Genomic DNA, 13657 nt, shown 5'->3' with positions numbered 1-13657 from the left:
TGACAAGGGTCAGGCCCATACTGACAGGAGCAGGGCAGAGGCGGAGCTATGACTAGTGAGGGTTGGAATCCTTTTTAAAGCTTTGGGAGGTCTTGGGGCTCACTGGTTTTCCATTGGATCCGGGCAAAAGGAAATAGGACATGTACTTATGTTTTTGTTTCCATTCCTTCTATACGCCGGAGTGAGATGTTCCTGATGTCTAATTGACCGAGTTACCGAAGCCCGAACAGACAAGACGCCCTGAAGCAGAGGATCCCAAACCAGCCGGCGACCAACGCGAAACGCCACCTCCTAAGTCACCTCCCGAAGAAAAGAAGCTACGTGTCAAGATTGACTTTCTGTTTTCCATCATCTGTTTTGTTTTATGGATTCAGGACTTTTCGTAGACAAGACAGTTTTTTTCAAAAGAAGAAGATCGAGATTCGTCGAGGGACACTGGGGAGCATATGACAAAGAGGAGGGACTGTTGTGGAAATTTTATTAGGATGTGTATTTAATATATTGTGTATTGTCATCATGTCTCTCAGTGTCAGGGTAAACCATTGGAGTGGATATCTTCCCGTGTATGTCCTGTCACAGCTGCTGGGCGCAGAGGTCTCCATCGGCGAATGGTCCATGTGCTAAGCACTGGGCTGTGGGCCGGGGGAGACTGATGTGTTCAGCAGAGCAGTGTTTTGTTGGCTGATGTATGGATGCCGGCTAGGGCCCCCGCGGAAGACGCGGATTTATTGGCTTGGCATGGATGCATTTGTTAAGAGAACAATATATGAAAGGAACGTGCGTTTGTTGTCTCTAGTGCGCCTGATCAGCCGCTGGAGATAATGACGTTGTCCTGTAAATAAACATGCATGTCATAGTAACTTTATCTTGCATTGATCACTGAGCAAGGCTAGATAAAGTTCGCTCCAGTGGTTATTGTATACATGTATTTGTGAGCTGGCTATGTTCTTGTCTTCCTATGTCATCACTTCCTGTATGTCATCGCTTCCTGAATCATTGTCTTGGGCCAGCCTCTTTTTACACCTTTTGTTAGTAAATAAAAGACACAGACTGAGCAGGGCGGGAGGAGTTGCTCAGCAAGAATTCAATATGGTAACACCTGGGTCTGGCTCTGACTGCGGCTGAGGGAAAAGAGATTTACCTGTTTCTTTACACAAAGCTTGATGCAATCAGATTACAACTATTAATATTTCTACAACATGGCTTTGGAGCTCGGCAAGCTTGCACACATATCATGCCTAGCCCACGTGTTCAACTTAGTGGTTCAGCGGTTTCTCAAAACCTACCCCAATTTGCCTGAGCTACTGGTGAAGGTGTGCCGCGTGTGTGCCCATTTCCGAAAGTCATCTATAGCTGCCCCCGGTCTGACAATGCTGCAGCAGCGCTTGTAATTGCCAGCTCTCCGACTGTTGTGTGACGTGAGCACGCGCTGGAACTCCATGCTCCACATGTTGGCCAGGCTTTGTGAGCCGCAGAGGGCAATAGTGGAATACCAGCTGCAACATGGTCGTCGCCTTTCCAGTCAGCTTCCGCTCTTCACAAGCGACGAGTGGGCATGGATGTCTGACATCTGTGAGGTTTTATGCAACTTTGAGGAATTAACACAGATAGTGAGCGGCGATGCCGCTATTATCAGCGTAACCATCCCGCTTCTGTGTCTACTGAAACGCTCGCTGCTCACAGTGAAGGCGGACATTTTGCATGTGAAAGAGGTGGAAATGGAAGAAGACAGTACACATGGTGATAGCCAGACCAACCTCCGTTCGTCTTCTCAGCGCGAATTGGATGATGAGAAGGAGGAGCAGGAGAAGGTTGCCTCCGCTACAGAGTGTATTACCTATAGCAGGTTTATTCCATCTGTTCAGCATCAATGGGCCGAAGAGGAGGAAGAGGATGAGGAGATTGTCCTGATGAGGACAGCAAAGTCTTGTCTGTTGGGACTCTGATACACATGGCTGACTTTATGTTAGGCTGCCTTTCCCGTGACCCTCGCGTTATACGCATCTTGGCCAACACCAATTACTGGTTGTTCACACTTCTCGACCCCCACTACAAAGAGAACTTCTCATCTCTCATTCCTGTGGTGGAGAGGACTAGCAAAATGGTGCAATACCAGAAGGTCCTTGTAGAAAAATTGCTCCAAAAATTTCCAGATGACTATGCTGGCAGCAGAGTACGTAGTTCCTTGGACAACAGAGAAGGGGAGACGAGGGGAACATACAGCAGTTCCAACAGAGGCAGGGCAACACTTCAAGGCCTGGGACAGTTTCATGACAGCCCGCCAGCACCCTTACCCTGATGCACGGCCTAGTTTCACAAGGTGGGAAGCGTTTTGGAAGATAGTGAAGGAGCACGTAGCAGACCGTGTCAGCGTCCTCAGTGATCCCTCTGTGCCTTACAACTATTGGGTGTCCAAGCTGGACTCGTGGCACGAACTGGCGTTCTACACCTTGGAGGTGCTGGCCTGCCCTGCCACCAGTGTTTTGTCAGAGCGGGTATTTAGTGCTGCTGGGGGCATAATAACTGATAAGCGCATCTGCCTGTAAACTGAAAATGCTGACAGGTTGACATCAAAATGAACAAGGCCTGGATTGCCCCTGACTTCTGTACTCCACCAGAGGAAAGCAGCTGAACATAAAGGCACTTTAAATGTGGCTTTTATGGTGTATTGAATACACTATTCCCATGCACCGCTTCCACCACAAAAAATAGGGTATATGGTTCAATCTTCCTTTTCTTGTCCTCCCCCTCATCATATCAACATGCTTATTAGACTGCCTTCACCCCTAATGTTTTAGAGGGTCACAAGCAGGCCCTTGCCCATAATGTTTTAGATGGTCAGATCAGCAGCAGGCACTCGCCCCTAATGTTTTAGAGGGTCAGCTCAGCAGCGGACCCTCACCCCTAATGTTTTAGATGGTCAGATCAGCAGAAGGTCCTCGCCCCTAATCTTTCAGAGGGTCACCAGCAGGCCCTTGCTCCTTATGTTTTAAAGGGTCACCAGCAGGCCATCAATCATAATTTTTCATAGGTGTGTATGATCTCCTCCTTTATGTGTAATTGGAGTGCCGGTTCCTTGTAATTTTTGGCAGCCCTTTTACTTAGTGCATAGGCTTTATGAGTGTAGGAGTCCCATTACATGAACAATTGTACCACAATGTGAATGAGGCCCTCCTTTATGTGATATACAGGTTGTATCGGAGTGCCTCTTCCTTGTAATTTTTGGCAGCACTTGCACTTTAGTCAGTCTGTAAAAGTGCCGTACTACTTGGACAACATCGTTTGCAGCAGCGACCTGGGAGTCCAAGATGCATCCAGACATCCTCCCCATGCTGTTCCCGAACCATTTCAGTGGTGTTTGCATCAGTTTCTGACCTTTTCCTGTGAACCAGACACCCTCCCCTCTTCAGAGCAGGGGGTGCCTGGTTTAATGCTCGGGTTCTCCCATTGATTTCCATTGTGCTCTGGTGCTCTGTAGAGCACCCAAGCATCCCAAAGTGTTCTACTCGAGCACCCGAGCACTTTGGTGCTCGATCAACACTAGATCTTAGCACTCTGACCACCTCCAAACAAAACCTTTGATGTGCCGCTATGACATGCTGTTTGAAAGTACAGGGATATTTTAACTTTATTATGTAAGCACTGCCATGTATCTCGCGCCTGCGCCGTCCCGTTCAGTATTCGCAGTGAGTGAAGGACGCAAGATACATGGCAGACAGGGCAAGCAGGAGGAGACCAAGGCTGCCTGGCCCTGTCAATCAAGTGCCCAGGGGGCCGCGTCCAGAGGTAGGAGAACTGAGCCTCTAGGAGCAGGAACAACCCCCCCCCCCCATGCTCCTAGAGGCTAATTAGCATATTATAAAAGTTAGATTTCTGGCGTAACGGGGGCATAGATAAAAGTAGGAATAGGCTAGTTAGGTTCAGCTGACATTAGCACATCTCTAATGTCAGCTAGTTTAATAGGGTTAATTCTGATGACAGAAACCCTTTATGGAGGACTTGTCCCCTCCTCCTGACATGTCTGTTTTAGTAACTGCTTGCATTCTCCATGAAATTGTGGATCATCATTTTTATATTTCTATGCTGTGCCATAAATCTATTATTCCTACTACAAAGTTATGAATGAATAGCTAGCAGTTTGCAATGAAGGTCCAGTTGGGTGTTACCAGTTGGTGGTGTGTCCTTGCACAGTCTAAAGCTGGCAGCAATGATTGGATAGTGTCAAACTGTGAAGGGACACCCACCCACCTAGTAACCCCCAGTTAGATCTAAGGCAAACTGTTGGCGATTCATTCATGAGCTTCTAGTAGGAATAATAAAGAAATGGCACAACATCAAATCCTACTTATCACAGTCAACTACCTTATGTGTCACCCCCAATTCCTCATAGATTGTACTGTAAGCTCTTGCGAGCAGGGCCCTGACTCCTAGTGTTTCAGTTGCATATTATCCAGTTATTTTTGTTTTGTATATGAACCCTATGAACTTGTAAAGCGCTGCGTAATATTGTGGCGCTATATAAATACATTTTATTATTATTATTATTATAATATGAAAACATGCTCCAGAATAGTTATTACATGGGGAATGCAAATAGTTACTGAAACAGACACGTCAGGATAGGTGACTGGTCTTCTTTAAGTCATATCAATAGCTGTCCTTTAGAATAAGGGCTTATGGACACAACCATGGTTTGAGTCTCATTTTTTTTCCAGGTCACTTGCTGACCTATTCACTTCAATGGGGTGGTAAAAGATGTGGACACGACTCCGTGTGCTGTCTGAATCCGCATGTCCGTTCCGTGCCGTCCACAAAATTATAGAACATGTCCTATTCTTGCCTGCATTATGGATAAGGATAGGACTGTTCTATTAGGAGAATGCTGAATGCACATGGCCGGTATCCGTGCAATATGTGGACTGCAAAACAGTCAATTGTGTGCATGAGCCTAAGAGATGAACACTCTTCTGAGTGGCCTTCCAACTTGTGCTGTGCTCATGTTAAAACAGGACCATATTTAATATGGGTAGCTTTGAAAGTTGACTATGAGGCCAGTCTGAGATTTCTGTTTTGGTAATGTACAGGAAGGAAAAGTATAGGGCCCTCCTCATGTTATACCGTCATTAGAAGTACTGTAAGGCCCCCTTCACACGGGCGTCGCGGGTGAGGGCTGGATGCGTTCAGGGTGCATTGCAGGAAACCCACGCGAGTAGGCACGCAATTGCAGTCAGTTTTGTCTGCGATTGCGTTCCGATGTTCAGTTTTTTCCGCGTGAGTGCAATGCGTTTTGCAAGCACGTGAGAAACAACTGAATGTGGTACCCAGACCAGAACTTCTTCACTAAATTCGGGTTTGGGTTCGGTGTTGTGTAGATTTTATTATTTTCCCTTATGACATTGTTATAAGGGAAAATAATAGCATTCTTAATATGGCACATTTTACTAAGCATTCTGTATTAAGAATGCTATTATTTTCCCTTATAACAATGTTATAAGGGAAAATAATACAGTGAATAGACTTTAATGGGGTCCGGGGTTGCTCATCCCCATCATCTCCTAGCAACCGTGCATGAAAATCGCACCGCATCCGCATTTGTTTGCAGATGCTTGTGATTTTCACTCAGCTCCATTCATTTCTATGGGGCCTGCGTTGCGTGAAAAACGCAGAATATAGAACATGCTGCGATTTTCACGCAACGTACAAGTGATGCGTGAAAATCTGCACAGCTCCATTGAAGTGAATGGGTCCGGATTCAGTGCGGGTGCAATGCATTCACCTCACGCATTGCACCCGCGTGGAATTCTCGCCCGTGTGAAAAGGGCCTAATTGCAGCAACAATTTTTTTAGTTAGTTGAAAAACCTTTGGATAATGGTAGCATTATTCAACTTTTCTCATAAAAATGGACGAGCACCTTAAAGGGCACCTGTCATCAGGACCAACTGCCTCTAGATAATGGTATCTGAACTGAGGGACCAATGCACTGATAAAAGAATTTCCAAATTGCTAATTTGGGGGCCAGAAGCCTAATGCAACCATCTGCTAAGTACATGAAAATAGAACTATTGCAATGGCTGGAAGGAGTTTGTCACGTAACCCATCTTAGTTCTTCTGAAGAGATGACAGGGCCCAGTGGGAGGAGTGGCTTTCTGAGTATCATATAATATAATATTAAGGGACATAACATGGTCTGTCCCATAAAATAGTGTATTATTAGATGCCCTTTAACCAGTGTCGGACTGGCTCACCAGAGTACCAGAGGATCCTCTGGTGGACCCAGGTTCTGATACCATAGCAGGACCCAAAGGTCCAGAGAAAAAAAAAAATTGGAGCTGCCTTTGGAGACAATAAATTGACACCTGGGTCTATTTTAAAAAAAATAAAAACTTATTAGGCTTTATTCATGAGTGGGGGTAGGCCCCAAGAATAATTTTCTCTGGTGGGCCTAGGGAGCCCCATTCTGACCCTGCCTTTAATGATAAGTGTGTCCATACAGTGTCAGAGCAGGATCATTGTGGGGTGATGAATGGCTGCTCTACACTGTTAGTGAGACATCCATCTCCCTAAGACCACATTCAAATGACCGTAAGTGTTTTGCGGTCCGCATATTTCGGATCCGCAAAACATGCATACCAGCCATGTGCGTTCCGCATTTTGAAGAATGCACAGGGCCAGCCCTATGTAGAAATGCCTATTCTTGTCCACAATTCTTGTCCCATTGCGGGACATGCTCTATATTTTTTGCAGGGCAGCGGAATGGAACTACAGATGCGGACAACACACAGTGCGCTGACGGCATTTTTTGCGGCTCCATTGAAATGAATGGGTCCGCACCTATACGGACCCAGAAATACCGCCGTATAACCTGAGCCCTAACTTGTATCTTCCGGTGACAAAGCGGCCACATTTTATGTATGTAAGACATTGTAAGGATTCTATACGGAGATAACTTCACTAGAAGTGTTTTGAAGATGATGATTGGCAAAGAATGAATGCTTCAAATATACAGAATGCTTTATTTTTTTTTATTTTTTACAGTACAACACAATACACAACAAACAGTAACAAAATAATTTAGTGATTAAAAATAAATCCTGTTAGAGAAACCTGAATGCAAAATGTCAGGAGTTTTGGTAGTGAAAGGAACAATGTTGTCTATAGAATACAATGTATTGTATCCAGATCATCTGGAAGCAGATGCATTACTGTGACTGTGTAGCTAAGGATGCAGACTTTCCACAAACACTTGGGTACGACAGAGCAGCCCTAGGAAGAAGTGACATTGGTAAATTTCAAAGCAAGGTGGATGATATGTAACCCAGATGATGGGAGTCCATGTGGAACAGTTCATTACAGCAGCAGGTAACAATGTATTCCATACAAAACAATCCTAGACACAAGATTGTGCCCTACAGGGGTTGGTGTCTGATTTGGTTGGTGTCATGCCACTTTGTTGTTGAGCCTACTATATTTTTAATCTTCTTGTTAAATTGTATAGCTGATGTGTTTCTTAAAAGCCAAAAACCAAATTTCCTTCATTATCTCTAATTAAGGAAAATTAGGTTATTATATTTAATTACGGTCCCATTTTCCAGTAGGCCTAAGTAGGTCAGACGCTCAGAAGTACTATTATATGGTTAAATCGTTTTTTTCAATTTTTTAAATAATATAAAAATATAAAATACAAGATCTGGTTTATTAGGGTGATCTGTAGTGTTGGGCGAGCACCAAAGTGCTCGTGTAGAACACTTTGTGATGCTCGGGTATTCTACCAAGCACCCAAGCACAATGGAAGTCAATGGGAGAACCCCAAACACCACCTACCCTGAAGAGGGGAGGGTGTCGTGACTTTAGTTTGGCTTAGTAGTCCCTGCTCTGACTCCATATTTAGCTATATCCATATATGGAGTCAGTGCTTGGGGACACCCCAGTGTATTTAAATCTAATTTCTGAAAACTTTCTGCCAGGATTTGAAGTCCTAACGTTGTACATTAGAGGCATGGACCTTATCCACTCAGCTATAAAGCCAAATGCTGAACTGTGTCAGAAAAACCTCATAGTAGTTTCTGATGTAGTGACTATTCCTATTCAGCAGAAGACTTATTTTATATTTCTGTGCAGGTTAACATGTAGCTTTATAGTGTAGTGGTTAATGTCCTTGCCTCTAATGTGCAAAGTTGCAAAGTTGAGAGTTTGAATCCTGGCAGAAACAGTTATGTATATGTTTTTAGCCATAATATATTTACATATATTTAGAGTATATAATATATGTAAATATATTATGGCTAAAAACATCAGTAGTAGTTTCCCACATATGCATTCATATTTATCAGAAGTATGATTTTATATATATATATATATGAAATATATTCTAAATATATAATAATATGTAAATATATTATGGCTAAAAATATATATAAATAAATGTTTGTGCCAGGATTCAAACTCCCAACCTTGTAGATTAGAGGCAAGGACATTAACCACTACACTAGAGAGCTACATGTTAACCTGCACAGAAATATAAAATAAGTCTTCTGCTGAATAGGAATACTCACTACATCAGAAACTACTATGAGGTTTTTCTGACACAGTTTAGCATTCAGCTTTATAGCTGAGTGGATAAGGTCCATGCCTCTAATGTACAAGGGGTTTAGGAGTTCAAATCCCATCAGAAATAGATGCTAAATTATATTTAAATACACTTGCTCGAGCATAGCGATGCTCGAGGCGAACTGGTGCTCAGCTGAGCATGCTCGCCCAACACTAAGTGATCTGGCCTATGACAGTAAGACTATATGTATAAAGCGCACTACAAGACTAGTCTCATAATGTCAGCTTCCATGTCTATCCAGCGCTAATCATTTACTATATCAGTCTGTGTTCTCTCCAGAAATATTTTGGCAAAATATGAAGAAAAAAATATAAATAGTAAAGGGAAATGAAACTGGTATTTCTTCATCTGCTGGGATCCAATTCATGTTTGACATATGAAAGAACCATTTGTGTTTCAATTCGCTTTTATTAATCACTGCTTTACCAGGCAGGGGTTTATAAAATTAGGAATAAAAGAGTTTCATTTTTCCAAAAATAGTGTCAGTATTAGCATTGCGATCCCTTTCCCTTAAAAATTTAGGTGCAATACAAAGCACGTGGGAATAAGCAGACATTCCTTTCCTAAGATCAACAACCCCTTTAAGAAAGACTCTTCTAGAAGGATTGAGGAAATTCGGTGGTACTGAGATATATAGGCAGAACAGGATCGGCTGCCATCTTACACTGTATTTTAAGCAAAATACTGCAGTGCTTAACATATAAACGTGCTGCATTTCCACAGACCATTACATAAAACAATATAGGAAGTCATGATAATATCAATTTTGAACTAACATGTCTTCCAAATCAAGCACAAGAAACTCAAGATTCATTGGTAAGAAAGTTTGATTTATAGAGACCAATAAAATGTCAACAGAAAAGTCAAGGATCTGTATATATTTTTTAATAGATGTTCTCAATTTCATGTAAGATCCCTTCAATTCCAAAAGTAAAGAATGAGTGTCCAAAAGATATAAACCTAAAGTCATACTATCATGATGAATATAAAGCAAGAATGTATGTTTATCCTGACACGGGGTCTTCAGAGAACATTCCTAGAAACGGAAGAGAAACCTTAGTCCACATAAACCACAAAGCCAGAAAGGAAAAAAAGAAAAAAAAAAGGTAATAACGCTGTTGGGTAACCCAAATTACATATTCTCCATAGATCTTTTAACACTGTGATCTCTGCCTTTTTCTGCTTTCTCTTGGTTCATGTACTCCAAGACCTTCATAAGCATGTCCTCATCTATATACTGCTTATTTTGTGTGTCATCACCTTCCCTAGGAAGGGGTAGCCTTCGATTACCAATGGCTGCAGTCTCTAAATCGTGGTAACCTTGCATGTTCAGATACCCCCTTAAAGCCTTTTCATACTGCTTTTCAAGATCCTGAATGTCAGCTGGTGAGTAAAGGGCGGGTATTTTTTTATTTTGTTTGTTGCCCAGAAGCTCTGGATATTTGCCTAGCATCTTAACTACGTAGTCAGCCAAATCTTCCTCCCTGTCGGACCTGGGCTCATATTCTATTTGTCTTTTTTCTAAGTCGCTTGGCCAGATGACTTTGTGTTCTTTAGGTTTTCTAAACATAGGGAAGGACCTCGGTAAGCCACTGTTTTGGTTAAATCGATTAAAGAAGGGATATTTTTGTTTTGGCAACTTCTCAGCTCCCATGAGGTTCATCATATCTTCTACTGTTAGATCTTCAGGACCATTAGGCAGCACAGCGGTTGTGGGATGCTTTATAAATCCCTGCTTACTTTTATACACATCCGTTTTATCAGTCATAGTTTCTGACACCTCATCCAGATCTTCTGGTACTTCAACCTCTTTTTCAGATTCCAACTTCCCTGCAAACTTCCTGCTATCTTCCTCTTGCAGCATGTCAATAAGATCCTCAGGTGGAATTTGTAAGTTTCTAGATAGATCAATTAACTGATAAATAGATTCAGGGTCTAGATTTTTGCTTGAGAATTTTAGTGATCTCTTATCTGTACTCTGTTTACCCTTTTCAAGTCTGTTCAACCACATCTTCAAATATGAGTTCATCAGGTTTGGCAGGTTTTCAGACTCTTGATCTTTATTTTCATTTTCAGGTTCCTCATCCTGCAAACCCAACAATACAGAACGTTTCATCTCATCATCCATCTCATCTGTCTTCTCCACCTCCTCCTTGCTCTCCTTTAACTCTTCTTCTGTTTGGCTCTCAATTTTCTCCTCAATGGGATTCCAGTCTTCACCTCCTGCTACATCTTCATAAGCAATGTTGTTGGCTTTATACATGTCATCCTCATCATCCTTGTAAAGTTTTTGGTCTTCTTCTAACCTATCTCTTTTATGATTGGCCTGACCTTTGAGTTTCCCCAATTCCTGGAAGACAGACTGTAATGTAGCTAGATTTTGTGGAGTATATTGGCCTTCTACAATTTCATTGGTCCTTTTCAGCGGGTTGTCTCGAGAGTAGTCATCATATAATCTTGGAGAAAATTTGCTAGGTTTTGGTCTTCTCTCAGACCATTTGTTTGAATCATAATCTTCAAGCAGCTCAGGTGGCAAGTTTTTGTCCATTAAGTTACTGTATGATTTGCTTTTGTCTTGCGGTGTCGCTTTTGCCTCTTTTTCTGCTTGCATCAAAGCTTCCAACATTGCTTTCATCCACTCAGACTCATCATCATTTAGGAGTGGTTTGGCACTGTCTGGTGAAATTGGTTGTCCTTCCTTCTGCTCAGAGAGGAATGGTGCCCCTTGGTAGGAGGTATAGTCAGGGAGGATCTCAGTTCTGCTTCCTTGCTTCCTGAGGTTCTCAATGTACTCTAGTGCCTTCAACATATCTGGGCTTGGCAGCCTTTGTAAACTCTTCATTCTGTAATCTTGCTCCTGTTGTGGCACTTGGTAGTACTGAAATGATGCAGCATCAGCAAAGGACATTAGGATGATTAAAAAGCACAGGGATAAGCATCTTGCAAGATAGTAGTTCCTTGGAGATGCCATGTTTATCAATATTTCCTACAAAACAAATTGAAATGAATATGCAGCAAGGAATGAATTATATAATGTGTATCACAGAACATCAAATACATCATCACCCTAACTCCATCATGTCAAGAGGTGCACTTTAATACCATTAGAATGGCAAACGACGAATGAACCAATATATCTTGTTGATTTAAAGTGCTGTACTGCAGACTGCTTCCAAACATCTACACAATTAATGAATCCTTGCCAGTGACTGATCTTTGTGAAATATCAATCTACTTATAGAAACGCTGTTAATGTGCTCGTATTTATAGACTGCAGGTTGCTCAAAATAACTTGTTTTGCCTGAGCTTAAGATTTATGTGTGAAAGTTTAAAGCAACACAACTACATGTAACGCAGCAAAAAAATGGTAATCGATCCAGTGCCAATACAATCAAAATGTAACTTTAACTCAAACGTGATTAAAACTCCATAGCCTTCCTTTGGCTTACGCCTTTCGTGCATACATATGTAAATGCAAAGGTAAGTGCAGTCTTGGCTTTTCTCCACTAAGGCTTTTCAATCTTCATTTACTAGTAAAAGCCAGCTCTAGGATCATTTATATCACAAAGGAGAAACAATGATGAATGCACGAGTTACTCCACCTTCCCCCACTCTTACTGGACTAGGATTATGTCTAATTGCTCCAAATCAGACCAAGCTACAAATGCCACCCGGGATAGCTTTGGGTGCTCCTACTCCTTTTGATAAACTTGCTTCCATGTCACAAAATCTTCAATGCAATGTTTCACTAGACAAGAACTCTGAATACGCAGACAAATACAATGCAACTGGATGAATCAGATGCCATGGATCAATGAACAGCCTTATGCATGATACTAAACGATGGAGTGTGGACCCCCAAGGTGCAATTACCTTACATCTACTGGTGTCTGCTTTCCTTTAGAGTAATATATACACAGGCTAGTTGTTATATTTGGCTATATTCCCTAATGACATAATAGATCGCTTTATCTCACACATCATCCCATTCTCCTTCCCCATACGGATGCCGTTCATGCAAATGTGGCTTGTTGTGACATCCTACATACACCTTCACCGTATTGCATACAATAAATTTAAGGCAAATGCAAATTCCTCCCAATAGAAAAGCAGAACGTACTAGTAAAAGGCGCTCGTCATTCACGCTTAGCACAGATTCACGGATATTCTGCGACTATTACCGCAGCTATTGCTATGCTCCTTCTGCATTATTCTCACTATAGTGATGAAATCGCAGTAGATCACTAAGGTAACATGCCCCACCGTCTCCTCCACCGCTCCTGCATATTGCCATTGTCTACAGCTGCTGCTTGGTAACTTGCACAGCATAGCAACAGGCAATGGCCCGAACGCCTCCCACACCGTAAGTTAGTTAAGGAGGAGAAGGATGCGGAGGGATAGCAATGCCTAGAACTGATTGCCTACATGCAGGAGTCTATAGTAGCCATGCTATAATACCCCAACCCATAGGCACAGAAACAGAGCGTTTATAAAAGTCCTGGTGCATTATTGAAAAAATAAAAATAAATAAATAAATAATAATAATAATAATAATAATAATAAAAAGCAGCATGAAGTTTCCCAAGCCCCTGCGGTGTGCCCCCAGCCCCCCTAGCCCCCCAGCTGCTGCCTACCTGTGTGCTTCAGGCAGAGGGCTGCTCTCTGATCATTGCTCCCTCTCAGGATGGAGATATTTGTTTCAGCACCAGAACAGCTCCCAGTGCTTAATAGGGCGCGTCAGGTGATCCATATGACGTCACCCAGTGTGCATAGAGCACTGGGGAGTGAGAGGCAAGCAGAGTTAACTCTTTCCTTACCCTCTGCCTACTGACATTATCTGAACGATAGAAGATGTCAGCCAAATAAACATGTAGCTGATTAAATCTGCGCCTGTATTATCTCAGCATCATGTGTGCTGTAAGGGGGGTCTTCAGAAGAAACGCAAGGACCAGGCACGGTCGGATTAACCCCAGATGGTAGCCCCTTGCGGTTCCATGGTATTATGAACCTGTTGCAGGGGGGAACTGGATGCTAAGCAGATCTCAGAG

At 42.5% G+C, this 13657-nt stretch overlaps 1 protein-coding gene across 1 annotated transcript; it reads right to left on the bottom strand.

Annotated features, from left to right (window-relative positions):
• Window positions 1-9741: 9741 nt before the first annotated feature.
• On the bottom strand, window positions 9742-13250 carry SCG2 (secretogranin II). The gene is made up of 2 exons (XM_040427991.1): window positions 13238-13250; window positions 9742-11585 (listed from the first exon to the last, which is right to left on the bottom strand). Exon 2 carries the CDS (start codon window positions 11578-11580, stop codon window positions 9742-9744), a length of 1839 nt encoding a protein of 612 aa, XP_040283925.1. The 5' UTR covers window positions 11581-11585; window positions 13238-13250.
• Window positions 13251-13657: the final 407 nt, after the last annotated feature.

The sequence above is a fragment of the Bufo bufo genome, chromosome 4, assembly GCF_905171765.1.
Source record: "Bufo bufo chromosome 4, aBufBuf1.1, whole genome shotgun sequence".
Lineage (NCBI taxonomy): Eukaryota > Metazoa > Chordata > Amphibia > Anura > Bufonidae > Bufo > Bufo bufo.
The sequence above is the reverse complement of the archived record's forward strand: the minus strand, read 5'-3'. Positions and strand labels throughout refer to the sequence as shown.